The sequence below is a fragment of the Cajanus cajan genome, chromosome 5, assembly GCF_000230855.2.
Source record: "Cajanus cajan strain Asha chromosome 5, NIPB_CcT2T_4, whole genome shotgun sequence".
In the NCBI taxonomy this organism is placed as follows: Eukaryota; Viridiplantae; Streptophyta; class Magnoliopsida; order Fabales; family Fabaceae; genus Cajanus; species Cajanus cajan.
This window is the reverse complement of record NC_138521.1, coordinates 29,575,399-29,590,158: the sequence shown is the minus strand read 5'-3', so window position 1 is coordinate 29,590,158 and position 14,760 is coordinate 29,575,399. Positions and strand designations below refer to the sequence as shown.

The window sequence follows — 14,760 nt, the reverse complement described above, 5'->3', positions numbered from 1 at the left end:
AACAATCTCAAAGCAATATAATCCATAAACACAACATTCATCATTCAAACATGTTCAACATCATTTCACTACAAGAAATGTTATATATAGTGACATATAAAAAGTGTCACTATAGGTACAATATATGTAGATATATATCTATTTGACATATAGTTACATACAATTTTAGTGTTAATTTTGAATGAGATTTAACAACATATTTTGTGTGTTACTGTAGTCTATACCCACACTTTTTAACAATATACCAACATATATTTTATTTATTGAATGGGTAAAAGTAGTTTTTAGTAATATGTATTATGTCACTATAAGGTGTGTGTTACTATATGACAATTTTCTTGTAATATTTCTCAAATCCACATATTCCATCATCTTATCACAATCCACAAATTTTATCATCTCATCACAATCCACATATGTACATATAAAAAGATTGCACATATACACCATTTCACACATCCAACACCATATCATGTACACACCCCTTTTATCGCATCACACACTCAACATCATGTACGCACACGATTGTGCCAATGCATTCCACTAGCGACACTGATATCATGCATACGACTATACCGACGCATCACACATCTAGTAATGTATCACACATACGACCATGCCCACAACAACACATAAATAGCACCGTATCACGTGCATGCCTTTATAGCCTGATGTCACGCATAGGACTGTGCTCAATCATCACATCACAGTTCACAATTCAACTCCACATCACATGCATAACTAACATTTCCACAATAATTCATTCACATATCTTGCACAACCTCCTCATACGCAGTTAATTTACATTCCATCCAGCACACACCATTTATACCTCTTCGTACAATAGTCATTACTGGATTCACAATCATCACCAAAATCCATCAATATAATACCATATTTCACAATCTCACATCAAACTCAGTCAATCATATCATAAGTATTATAAAGCATCACTAAGAAATTATAAATTATCACAAACATGCCAAAAAAGGGGTCCCAAAACGTAAGAAATGCAAACTAAAATAGAATACCCGCATTGGGCACTGTAAAATCCTGACAGTTTGACCTCTACTCACTATTTTGACCATAACTTGAGTTATACACATCCTTTTGGATTGATTCCAAAGCCATTAGAAATATAACACACAAAGATACAACTTTTGTAAAGAACATGAAGCCTAAAAATGTCATTAAGGTCACCTTGCATGGCTAACAACACAAAACTTAATATTCCGCACACTATAATGGAGATTGAACTTATAACTTGCATAACTCAATCAATTCTTAACATTCTTACATGATTCTAGAGTCTAAATTATAGTCTCAAGTGTCTAATTTCTAACCCAATAAATGAAAATTGATTTGGTTTATCACACAGAAAGATATTACAAAAATACTAAGGTACATCCATAAGTAAAATCTCTCAATTACTCATTCATTCATATAATTAAAGGTGCTTATTAATCTACAAGAACCCTAACTTACAAAATACATCCCAATAAATCCAATAATCCTCTAGATCATCAATTTTATCAAATAATATAACAACCACCTTTATAAATCAATATAAAACTCGATTGAATCATCAAAACCAAAATTTTTCAAAACCTAACTCACAGACACTTTTTTATAATTTTGTTCTCTCTCCCAGATCATCATCTTCACTAATTGTTCGCATATTCTTAATCCTCAATACACGTAGAATTAAATGGAATCATCGATTCTTCAAACAAAAACAATTGTAAATTTACTAATAGTCCTACAAAATTCCTCTACCCATTCCCTCATGTGACATTGCATACAAATAAACTCTTTCCCCCGTACTTGATTGTGTTAAACAGAATAATCCAGAAGCAATTTGAGATTATTTTTTAGCACTCTTCCTTTGAGCTCTCTTGTTTCTCCTCTCTTTCTTTCTTAACCCTTCAAAACGCAAATGAGGTAGATAAGGTTAACTTTGTTTGACCCCTTTCTTAAAAATAATCCACTGAGCTAGATCAACCTAACCCATTTTCCTTCTCTTCCCAATCCGCTTCTTTATTCCCCAAAATAATTAAATAAAATAAATATATATATAATATAAAACAATTTTTCTCTATTATAATAATAATAATATATTTTTTTATCCAAAATATAATAATATAATTTCAATATCAAAATCAAAATATCTTATAAAATCAACCTTTTAGATTTTATAATAAAATATATAATTAATCGACTCCTAAATTATCCCTTATAACATACAAATAATTATTTAAAATATTAATAAAAATACTAATTTAATACGTGCAAAATAATTATTTAAAACGTAAAATAATATTCTCTTATAATAATAAAATAATATTGACCAAATATTATATAATAATAATAATAATAGTATTTTGAAAAATGGAGTATTACAAGAATAGGACAAGGACAAGGCGAGAGTGTCACAGTAGAGGTCACACAGTAGTGTTAGAGCTAGATGTTTTGTTGACTATCTATTGGTGGTGAATTTTTGTATAGATAGTTATAGTTGTTTGATTGACAACTTAGTTTTATATATATATATATATATATATATATATATACAAGATTACTGTATGCAATATTGTATTTATTCCAATATATGATATTAAGTTAATTGTTGAGTTGTTTAGCATAGAAGTCATAATAGATCGTTATAATGAGAGGTTAAAGAAGATAGAATTTTTCAATCAAATAATTATTAACTTATTTTAATTTATATAGGGAGGATGTTTCATTGATTTATCACATTTTATACTGGTCAGATTACTTTTTTATCTTTATAAAGTTTTTAATGAAAATAATATTTTATAATAATCGATCCATATTTTTTATTGACCAAAAAAATCATGAATTTTCTAACTAAACCATGTGAGTCATCAATCCTTATTGCATTTAATCTATTATTGAATAAATAATCAATAACGAAAGCTAGTATTAAGGAAGATTAATTTATTATCATTTGAAAATTTTTTGGCTAATAACAAGTAGATTGAAGTGGAAAAGTGGGTGGGATCAGTTAAGCATAGTCTTATGAACCAGTGAAAGTGAAAATATCATTCAACGGTGATGATAAAAATGTCAAAAATTAACTCTAACTTTATTAACACAAGTCACTTTTGAATAACATAAATTAGTTCTTAATTATCGGTAGATAATGTATAAATATGGACAAAAAAAAAACTATATTAAATCAGTTAAAAAGATTATAATGCCCTGTAGGGTACTTTTTCTTTTGAGAACTTAAAACAGAAAACTACTTTACATTTGGGTAATTGATGCCAGGTGGTGTGAGAATCTCAGAATCAAAATACATAGGCCCTGGCTTCCTGTACAGTTCTAATGCCAATTGCCTCTAATTTATATGGTTATAATACCCTACACAATCAAATTTCAGTATCATTTTGTCACTTATGATTCCATGTACTGTGAGGGTGGAGGTCTTGTGTTGGTCTTCTCAGGACCTGCAAAATGGTTTAACAAAAATACAATTTACATGCAGTTTGAGCACCAATCAATCAACATGTAGTGCTATATAAAGGCAACAGAAAATGCCATAGTAAAATTGAAATCTATAACACCAAGCTGGATCCAATTCAATGATTTTGCTGAGTAAAGGAAAGGATTTCAATGCCTTAAATGTTGAGAAATCTGAATGAAATCATACCAGTCCCACTAGCCTCACGGATCTCCACTTCTCTCCATTCTTGCACAAGGGCACAACAGCAACACATCAAATGAGAAAGAAAATCATCAATAAAGCCCCCCTGCCATAGAATGTCAATAGCTAATGAAACATAAAACATACCAGAAAATGAAAAAAACCAAAAAAAAAAAAAAGTCTCCATATAACACTAAATTCCAAAGATAACTCAAACCTTAACATTTATATATTTGTAAGTCGCCTTGAAAATTGGACAATCAGGATCCATTTAAACCATATCAGAGTCGGTATAAATTTCCACAAGCCAAGAAACAGCAAGTAAAAATACTGAATAGTTGAATACATGAGAGTCTAGATATATTAGCCAATAGCCCCCAGACACGTTTACTAAAATAGTGTTTTAAGTATATCCTCTGAACAATAAGAATAAATCTTTCATCATAGAATAAAAAATTATGCGAAAAGAAGGAAGAATTACCCTGATGTTGAACATCTTCCGAAGCTTCCTCCTTATGCAGCAAGTATAGCAACAGCAAGTTAAAATTATTGAATATGCCATCAATTCATTACATACTTCCGCAGAAGCTGAAAAACCACAAATTTGAAATTTAGCAACACGGCCTCAATATAAGAAAGTGACAAAAATCAATTAGGCCAGCGCTGTAGCTATTATGATATCTTAAGAATGGTGAGACTTCGTTACTGTTAAAATCAAAGATACATTACCCTCTTCAGTCTTAATTATATAAGAAAGTGTAGACAGGGCTTGCTTCAGTTAATTTGATGAAGTCAAGATTTTCTATTTTATCACTTAAGGTTCAGGCGAAGTCATAGCAACCAAAAAGACATTCTTCAAAGGTGAAAATTATAAACTGAATGTGCATAATGTTATGATCTTATTATCCACTTAAGTAAAATTCTAGCCTTGTTAGCGACAGAGTGAAACAGAATTCAGATAGAGATTCATCACTTTGATGCTAACAACACGTTATAGCTCACTTACATATTGGCCTGTTAGTTGCAACAGTAGAAATATTTGACAGTGTCCCACAAGGATAGAAGCATGTCTTTATACCTGCAAATCAAATTGTCCACTTAAGAAGAAAAGCACAACATGATTGGAGGGCTCTGTTGAGATTCCCGCCCCCCCGTTCTCTTCATTTCCAGTGATGCTAAAAGCTGAACCTCCTTTATTGTATTGATTAAAATTTAGAACCTTGAGAGACCACACCACAAAAACTAGCTTTTGTAGTTGGAGAGCCCAAAGCCTTCTCATACTTCCAATTGGAACTTGAGTCCATAGCATACAATTGGATTCTAATAGTTTTTTGACTTCTCTCTCAATAACTTGTTTGAAAGAAAAGGGGCTTATTAAACTACACCTATACAAATATTATGATTTCACACATAAGGAAAATGAGAAAGGAAGTGCAGATGCAACAATTACCACTACTAACTTCTAGCCTCATTCAATCTTCACAGTGAAATAGTTGTCCACCAACACAAATATTTCACGCACATCATGTATACCACCTCTATCCTATTTCCCAAACATCAAATTCTCATGCACCTCAAGAGGCTCGCTGAGTATAAGATTATGTATGAAGACAAAGGATAATAGGTGGGGAATATACCGAAAAATCAAAACCAATCTATATACCGGTACAAATTATCAGATATGTGACTTAGGGGTTTTGTTGCGCCATTCATGATAAAGGGCTGTATAACACTACAGTACTACTAAGTACTAACTCAAGCAAAAAGTAAAAGGATGTCATTTTGGTTAATAAGGCTACAGATACAGTGAACCAGAATGTACTTGTCATAACTATCTGGGTAGAGAAAGAAATTATTCTATTGTAGCTGACCAAACTAAAGAAAATCAAATTAAGGTGGATGAACATACAAAGATAAGGTTCAGAACAACAAGCAAGCAAATCAGTATGCCAATCTTCCTGATGATATGAACCTCCAGTTGATAGCAGATCCTTTTCTGAAACTGATGATCTGTTTGAGCCCAGGCAAATGAAGCATCAGATTCAATTCAATATAAGTTAGTAATTATAAGGGTAAAAATACTTTTTTATATATAAAAAAAGCCATTATTGACAGGATGAAAACACAACAAAAGGGTGGAGGGGAGGAAGCAGGACAGCAGGATACTTAACGTTGTGTAAGTTGGTCAGAGTAATAACTAAAGAAAAACGTTGAGTCATCGTAGGGATCATATGTGTAATGCTAAAATTTCATTTAACTACTTTAATGTTGGTCAAAAGTGATAAAATTACCTTGATCTGGAAAGAGTATCATTCATTTTGTGAACTTTTTCATCAGAAGAATGAGTTTTGTCACCATTGACATCAGAATAACTGTAGCCACTGTACTCTACTGTCTTATGACTTTTTTCAGGATGATAATGAGCTGCAACTTCTGTGAAATCTAATAAATGTTGAATGAATTCATACTGATGTATATCCATATTTGCTTGTGAATGTTGCAGCTCTACTTGAAGCTTTTCATTTTCTTTTTTAAGGGCTTCAGTGAAAGAAAAGTTGGGGTAAGAATAGGAAAGAGTTTTCTTCAGCACCACAGCATCACCTTTGTCAGGCTCAGGTTTCAAAATAACAGTCTGCACCTTTTGCTCCTCATCATCCAATGAATACTCACATTGATCCTTTTCAATAATTTCAAGTCTCTCCTGAATATTCCAAAAAGCAACAGTTGTTAACACTTAGCAGTATTCTAACAAAATTATGAACCCAAATGTCTCCGTGCAAGTTACTATAAAATGTAGATCAGCCTTTGGAAATGTTCAGAAATTCGCAAATACAAAGCATGAAGGGATGGAGTTCTACATTACATTAAAATGCTGCCTTATAGCATGTAGTGAAAATAATAAGCATCAAGGGATATAGTTGTGATTTTTGAATATATGTGGAAGGATCAGACATAATTCATCTCTACATATGAATCTCAATAAATTGAGTTCAGTAAGAGTGGTTGTTCAAATCCCGTTGAGACAAGTACTCTAAATGGATGATGGATCCTTACGAATTCATATTTCTTATATTCTAGCACACTGCCCTTTTTTGAGTTGGCTTGCTGTACAGATTCAGCACATGCCACTTACTTGCATAGGACACTAAATTTAACAAGCCAGGATTATACACTTGCTATGCAGTACATCAATATTCCAACTTGACTGCTGTAACCAATCAAAGAACAAACTATCCGGGCCATCAGCAAACAAGTGGAATAGGAAGGATAACAAGTTTAGGTCATTTATTTATTCCAGTAACACGAATCTTCCACCAAGTGCTAGGGATTACTCCCTGTACCACAGTCAACCTCAGCATAAGCCCATGCAACCTCACCAGTATTGTCAGGCTCCATCATCCCTAGCAGCTTGAAGACGTTATCCCACTGGATTTAACTATGCTGTTATGCAGGTTCATTTACCCAACCTCAATCTGGTTCAAGGCAAAAAGCAATGACAGGACTTGTCAAGATTAATTAATTCCCCTGCTTAATTAACTAGGAGAACTAACCCCTAATTATGCATCAACAGGGAGAGTTTCTAGTTATTTTTCAGGTTCAGTCAACGGGACAAATCCCCTTCTGACTCCTATCTGTTTGGCTACAATCTTAGCCCCTATTAAACCTTCCAGTAATGAGCTTCTCCCTCTAAACTCACGTGTGGCCGCCCGAAGACATCTTCAGTTCAGCCTTTGGACTCTCTGACTGGGCCTAGGCTGGTTCAAGCACCTACCTATCTATGTGCTAGTTGAGCCGCTGGGAGCCTTTTATGAACACTTCCCATTTCATTAGATTGCTAAAGAAGATGGCAATAACCTTCAACAAATGTTGTAAATGAGCCAAAAGTGGAGTTAGTTCTTTCTTTATCGATTTTGGCAGATGACCTGCCTGAATTATATCCCTAGACAATATTTAAATTTCCCCTCATAAATCAAATTAATGGCAACCTAGCAAAGATGACTTTGTGCAAACAATTTGAAGTAGACATAACCTTAGATGATTGATCAATAGCAACTAAGATGTTCAAAGAACAATTCCAATGAGTATTGAGTGATACAACAACCTTTAAACTGTGGCCAAACAATATTCATAACACCATTCACAACTAGGCCTAAATGATAGTCTGCTAAGACAATCAAGCACAGCAAAGGAATAGAAGATACCCTCACTCGAGCGTTGTCGACTAGCGAAATGAGAGGAACAAGGCGCAAGTAACTGTCAATTTCACTCTGAGCCTTCCTGAATTGATAAACAATGTTCCATCCCATGGCCAGCAAATAAAGATAGCTGCGGTCCTGACAACTATGGACCAAAATATAAGACCTTCTAAGGGCATCTTCTAGCTGCTCCAGAGGCTCCCGTGTTTCGGGGTACTTCTTAAGGTCCGAGATCTTGAGCTGCTCCAACAAGTTCCCAATCAACTTCAGATGCTGAGCAAACTGCCTGCAATTCTTCTTGTGCATCCGTGCTGTAGTTGCAGCTTTCACAATCATCCCAATTAACCTCACCGCATCTATACCGGTTAGTTGAGCCACATTTGCAAGCTCCCCAAAATATTCCCATGATGAAGATGCCATGTTCATGCTCTCTCCAAATCAACCTAAAATATCCATCTACATCACCTCACATCACAGTTCCAATTCCAAACATTAAAAAAAAAATAACTTGTAATGATTTTTTTTTATGGTGCACGTCACATAACATATTTTTGGACAAAACTTAGATATAGTTGCATAGATACAATTGATGTTGTTTTCCAATATGAGATAAACTTTCACCTGATTAATATACTTTTACATTTAATGCAGACATCAATAAATGATAATTGTCGAGCTGAAACTCCAATTCTGATTTAAAAAAAGAAAAAAAAAATAGCAACAGTACTACCTAAGTTTCGTCCTAAAATTAAAACCAATTCAGACTTAAACACCAGATTTCATTTCATTACCTTTGATTATGCAAACAACATTGGCATCTCAAGCCTTTGACATCTTCCCCTGCATGGCGTTCTCCCTTATGGGAAACAGCATTGTCCTTCAAGGCTCTGGCACTGCACTGCAACACGTGGCAAATGCAATTCAAGGCTTCATGGTCACAACGCGTAACGGAACGGATCACTTTGCAAGTTTAAACAAGCGAAGCAAAACAATCGTTAAGAAAAAGAAGAAGAAAAACTGACACGCTACACAAGAACAACGTTGAAGCAATGGCAAGCATTGGTTTGCGTGAAGAAGGTTTTGTTGCTGTGGCTTGGAATCGAGAGTAAGCGATTGTATTGTGTGTGGTGCGCAGCTCCATCGAAACGCAGTTACCCGACAGCGACAGTGGAAGTGTAAAAGGTCTTACGTTTGAGTTTGTTTGGAAGTTAATTCGGGGAGAAAACTTAGAAACTAATCCAAACACAGTCTTACGAATAGCGTAGCAACAGCTGCTGGTAGTTGAAACCGACATGGAGCCAATTATGCGTTAATGAGTAACTGCTTCAGCTTTCTTCCTGCTCTGATGTAACTCAAAAATAACTAGTGCCACGCCACCTACCTGTCTTTTACCCTTGCTTTTTTTTTCCCCTCCTTATACTTCTTTAATTTCATAATAAATATTATATTAAAAAATTAAAATAAATATTATATTTGTTTTTAATATAATATTTTTTATTTATACTTTATAAAATTAATAATATTTTTCATCAATTTTTATTTTATGTAAAAGAATGTTATTAAGGACTTTTCATCGATACAAATATTTTTAGAGATTTTTTTAAATTTTTCATCTTATTAAATTTTTATTTATATAATTATTTATAAATTAAAATTTTAAAATAATTATTAATAAATAAAAATATTATATTATAATATAAATTATTTGTTTTAAATTTTAAATTTTAAATATAATGACCTATGAGATAAAGAGTAATATATTTCTTAAAATAAAAATTTTGATGTAGTTTTTATTGTCAAAATATTGTGTGACCCGGTTCTTTTGTAAAAATCGAATGTTAAAAACGATTCTAGAGTATAAGTCCACTCGACCCATTGTAAGACCCGCTGTCCTTTTCTCTCTTCCACTCTCTTCTCCCTCACTTCACATTACTTTCTCCTTACTTCTCCTTGCCTCATCCATTGATTTCCTTTACTTCTTGCTGTCTCAAGGTGTTGATTCTCAGAGGTTGAACTTGCTGAGATGTGGGCGTTTCTCTCCTTCTCTTCCCCCGTTCAAGCCCTTCTCCACTTCTCTTCTCCGTTTCCCTTGCCGGAAGCTCGGATTCTCGCACCGAGGTAAGGGAAGCTAGTAATTTTCTTTCTTTTGTCGCTGTTTTTGGTTGTGGATGAGTTTTAGAAACTCATTAGATGCTTATGGATGGTTGATTCGTGGCTGTGTTGAATGAGAACCTGTTTTTGGGGGTTTCGGGGTTTTTGAGAAAATTTGGGGAAATCCGTGATTTGTTGTTGCATGTTGAAAAAGGTAGTATTTTTGGGTTCTAGGATGGAAATGTGATGCTTTGGACCGATTGCATGTGCCTGGGAAGTTGATTTTGCAGGTTTTTGGGTGAAATTTTCGAACTGGGGAGAGTTGCTGTTCGAATTCGCGCTGAGCGCGACTTGAAATGGGGACTCACTGGGTGAATCGCGCTGAGTGCGGGGAGAACCGCGCTGGGCGCAATAGACCTCTGTAGGTCTCTGGTTGAGACGCGCTGAGCGCGCATTCGAAGTTCCGAAATTGACTTCATAGTCTTCATGAAAGTTGTAGCCTTGGATGTTAGCTTTCCAATGGCGCTGGAATCACCCAAAAAGGAGTTTTAGAACTCCAGTTATGGCTGTTTTAGTGAAGAGGGGTCGAGCTGTCAGCTTTGGTTATAGCTGTTGCGGTTTTCATCATTTTTAACAAGGTAGATGAAGGAATTTGGACTTGGTGTCTTAATGAGAGTTGTAGGAAATTTGATTATCTTTCATATGAGATAAGGATGAGCATGGTAGGAGTAGTATAACTCCTGATGCGCTGTTTGCTGTGATGGTTGTCATTTCACATTTAGTGATTTGGTTAAGTTTAAAGTTGTTTTAGGTGCTTAGGTGTATTGGTGTTGTTTGGGTGAGTAAGTTGTCAAGATAGATGAGTTGTAAACAAGATGGTTGGGTCGTATTATGTGTTGAACATGTTGTGCATTGTGAAGTTGTTGATCATGTTGTTTTAAGCTGTTAATGATGAATGTAATTGAGCTGAATGATGATATTGATGTACTGCGCTGAGCGCGACCCTTGTCGCGCTGGGCGTCAGACTCCTTGGGAGTCTCTGCCTCGAGGGCGCTGGGCGAAATTTTGGTTTACGCTGGGCGCGAGACCAAGGGAGTCTCTGCCTGGCCTGCGCTGGGCGCAATTGGGTATTGCGCCAGGCGCGAGAGAGCTTTGGACTCTCTGGCTGAGTCTCGCTGGGCGCAGGCACGCTTGCGCCGGGCGCGCTGGCCCCTGAAGCCCTCTGGTTGTGCCACGCCAGGCGCGACCATGAGCGCGCCGGGCGCGTATAAGGATGTGAAGTTATATGCTGAATTTGTTGATAATATTGTTTCATGCTGAACTAAGCCGAAATCGATGAATATGATGTGATGACTAGCTGAAATTGCTGTTTGATGATGTTGAGCTGTGTTAGGTGTATGTTGCTGTAAGATGCTTAGATGTCCTGTAAGACGCTGAGTTGTGCTATGTGATGCTAATGCTAAACTTTATTGTTTGAGTCGAGCTGAATTAATATATGCTGATAGTTGTTGAATTATGCTGTAATTGCCGAGCTGTGATGTAATTGATAAATATGTTGTGCTGACTAGATGTAAATGCTAAAATATGATGTTAAGCTGTAATAGATGTATATCGTTGTGCTGAGCTGAGCTGTTATTGATGATTTTAAATGCTGATTTATAATATGGCTGTGCTCTAGAATGATGAGTCGAGTTGTGAGTAGTAAGTTGTGTTGAATACTACTTAGCTGTGCTGTATGCTAATTTGTTGAGCTGTTTTGTTGTGCTGTTAGTTGTTGAGCTGTATGCTGTGTTAGCCACTATTGTGGTGCTGTTATAGCCGCTATGTCGGTGCTGTTAGCCACTATTGTGGTGCTGTTATAGCCGCTATGTCGATGCTGTTAGCCACTATTGTGGTGCTGTTATAGCCGCTAAGTCGATGCTGTGCTCCGTGCTGATAGGAGCTGTTGTAAGCCGTAAGGCTAAGCTGTTGTAGGAGATCTCCGAGCTGATATGCGTGACGACGCATTGTGTGTTTACCACTATCTATCGATGTGTACTGTTGTTATTATTGAATGATGTGAGATGTGTGTTGTTATGTATATATATATATAACTGATGTTGTTAAGCTAATTGATGTTCTAATAGTTGTAGCTGTTTACTATTCTTAAATTTATATATATGTATGTTGTTTCTTTTCACTAGCTTACCCTTGTTGTTTCCATGTGGTTTGGACTGCGATGATCATACTATGTATGGGAGCAGAGCAGGGATAGGTTGGTGGCTTGTGGCAGGTCGGTAACTGACAGATAGAGCTTATTTCTTATGGATGTTTTGGTGTTTTAGCTACTTGGTGTAGCAGCTCTGGATGTATTGTTGTACATTTTGAATCTAGTCAGACTTGGATATGTATATATGTATATTCTAGACACTATATGTATACACTTGTTCTTTTCTGTCCGGTTTCAGGTGTACGGTGTAGTGTGTAGTGACCAGCCGGGTCGTTACACTTTAGTGGTATCAGAGCAGTTCAAGTCTAGTGGACACTCTTTGGGGGTGGTTCCTTTAGGCTTTTGTTGTGCTGAGCTCTGTGTTGTGTTGTCTTGCTGTGCTGTCTTGCTGTGTTTTTTTTTTGTGCGCTGATTGTTGTGTTATGTTGTTGTGCTGTTGACGATTGTTTGGTCTAGTTATTGTGTACTGAAGATGTTGTTACTTCTGTAGACAATGACTATAACCAATGAGCTGATAGCCCGTGCCATAGAGATGGTGGCTATGGCTATGCAGCAACAAAATTTTTATTTTGCTAGGATGGACACTGATAGAGCTGCAGCTGGTGCAGCAAGGCCCTTGGGGTCGTAGGAGAGCCGGGATCTAGCTGAGTTCTGGAAATGCCGTCCTCCTCAGTTCAAGGGAGATGCAGACCCAGAGGTAGCTGACCACTGGATCTGTGAGATGGAGAAGATTTTCACTGTGCAGGGATGTTCTCAAGAGAGGAGGCTGGCATATGCTGTCTACATGCTGGTTGGGGAGGCTGAGCATTGGTGGAGGGGTACAAGGTGAACTTGATCTGTTTACCTTGGGTGGATATTGACATAATCTTAGGGATGGATTGGTTTTCTGCTAATCGCATCCTTATAGATTGTGTCAATAGGCGGTGGATCTTTCCTCAGATGGAGGAGGAGCTGTTGATTTCAGCTGGTCAAGCTGAATCATTGTTGAGGGATGAAGCGGAGTGTTGTCTTCTGCTTGCTGCCATGAGTGTGGAGACCGAGAGGGTCATTGCTGAGATTGATGTGGTGAGGGATTTTGATGAGGTGTTCCTTGATGAGGTGCCTGGGTTGCCTCCTGTTAGGGAGAGAGAGTTTAGCATGGACTTGGTTCCAGGTGTGGGGTCAGTGTCGGTGGCTCCCTATAGGATGGCTCCTGCTAAGCTGGTTGAGCTGAAAGGTCAGTTTGAGGACTTGTTGGAGAAATAGTTGGTGCGGCCGAGTGTTTTGCCATGGGGTGCTCCCGTGCTGTTGGTGAAGAAGAAAGATGAAGGTAGTCGACTTTATGTGGATTACCGGTAGTTGAACACGTTAACCATTAAGAACAAATATCCACTTCCCCGGATAAATGACTTAATGGATTAGCTAAAGGGAGCATCGATTTTCTCGAAGATTGACTTGAAGTCAGATTCTCACCAAATCAGGGTGAAAGAGGGTGACATACCGAAGACTGCTTTCGGGACTACGTATGGTCACTATGAGTATGTTGTGATGCTGTTTGGTGTGACCAACGCCTTAGCCGTGTTCATGGATTGCATGAACAAGATCTTCCGGCCGTTCTTGGATAAGTTTGTTGTGATGTTTATTGACGACATCCTTATTTATTCAAGGACCCCGGAAGAGCAAGGAGAGCACTTGAGGGTGGTGCTGGAGATTTTGAAGGCGAAGCAGCTGTACGCTAAGCTTTCAAAATGTGAGTTTTGGTTGGATGCGGTGAAGTTCTTGGGACATGTGATCTCAGTTGAGGGGATTATTGTTGATCTGGCTAAGGTGGAGTCGGTGTTGCAGTGGGAACGTCCAAGAAACTATCACGGATATAAGGAGTTTTGTGGGTTTAGCGGGTTACTATCGAAGGTTTATTGAGGGATTCTCCCAGATAGTAGCGCCTCTAACCCAGCTGTCAAGGAAGGAGCAACCGTTCATTTGGACTGATGCCTGTGAGCGGAGTTTTGATGAGCTGAAGAGGAGGTTGACTACTTCTCCTGTGCTGGAGTGGCCCGGTTCTGGTAAACCCTTTGATGTGCATTGTGATGCTTCTCACCAGTGTCTGGGGTGCGTGCTGATGCAAAACAGGAAAGTAGTGGCATATGCTTCAAGGCAATTGAAGAATCATGAGAGGAATTATCCCACTCATGACTTGGAGTTAGCAGCTGTAGTGTTTGCCTTGAAGATATGGAAACATTATCTTTATGGTGCTCGGTTCAGCGTCTTCAGTGATCACAAGAGTCTAAAGTACTTGTTTGATCAGAAAAAGCTGAACATGAGGTAGAGGCGGTGGATGGAGATTCTGAAGGATTATGACTTTCAGTTGATGTATCATCCTGGTAAGGCCAATGTTGTGGCGGATGCGCTGAGTAGGAAATCCATCCACATGTCTGGTATGATGGTGAAAGAGCTGGAGCTGGTGGAGAAGTTTAGAGATTTGAATCTCTGTGCGGAGTTAGCTTAGGATCACATTAGTTGTGGGATGATTGCCATAACTAGTGAGTTCTTGAGGCAGGTTAGACCGAAACAGTTGCAAGATGTCGAGCTGGTGAAGATTCTTAGGTTGCTGAGTACCG

At 37.2% G+C, this 14,760-nt stretch overlaps 2 protein-coding genes across 4 annotated transcripts; one reads left to right on the top strand and one right to left on the bottom strand.

The window, feature by feature from the left end:
* Positions 1 to 3,172: 3,172 nt before the first annotated feature.
* LOC109794105 (protein MID1-COMPLEMENTING ACTIVITY 1) lies at positions 3,173 to 9,163 on the bottom strand. Of its 3 annotated transcripts, none has more exons than XM_083075190.1 (9): positions 8,886 to 9,163; positions 8,655 to 8,761; positions 7,870 to 8,319; positions 5,959 to 6,368; positions 5,577 to 5,677; positions 4,674 to 4,745; positions 4,149 to 4,255; positions 3,674 to 3,773; positions 3,173 to 3,470 (listed from the first exon to the last, which is right to left on the bottom strand). In XM_083075190.1, the coding sequence occupies exons 3-9, from the start codon at positions 8,287 to 8,289 to the stop codon at positions 3,418 to 3,420; spliced, it is 1,263 nt and encodes a 420-aa protein (XP_082931316.1). In that variant the 5' UTR covers positions 8,290 to 8,319; positions 8,655 to 8,761; positions 8,886 to 9,163; the 3' UTR covers positions 3,173 to 3,417. The 3 variants fall into 3 exon arrangements, with proteins under 3 accessions (XP_082931316.1, XP_082931315.1, XP_082931314.1); XM_083075189.1 differs by having other exon boundaries at positions 7,870 to 8,306; positions 8,886 to 9,161; XM_083075188.1 differs by having other exon boundaries at positions 8,655 to 9,163.
* Positions 9,164 to 9,751: 588 nt separating this feature from the next.
* Positions 9,752 to 14,016, top strand: LOC145958291 (uncharacterized). The gene is made up of 2 exons (XM_083075187.1): positions 9,752 to 9,981; positions 12,198 to 14,016. Exon 2 carries the CDS (start codon positions 13,037 to 13,039, stop codon positions 13,406 to 13,408), a length of 372 nt encoding a protein of 123 aa, XP_082931313.1. The 5' UTR covers positions 9,752 to 9,981; positions 12,198 to 13,036; the 3' UTR covers positions 13,409 to 14,016.
* The last annotated feature ends 744 nt before the right edge of the window (positions 14,017 to 14,760 follow it).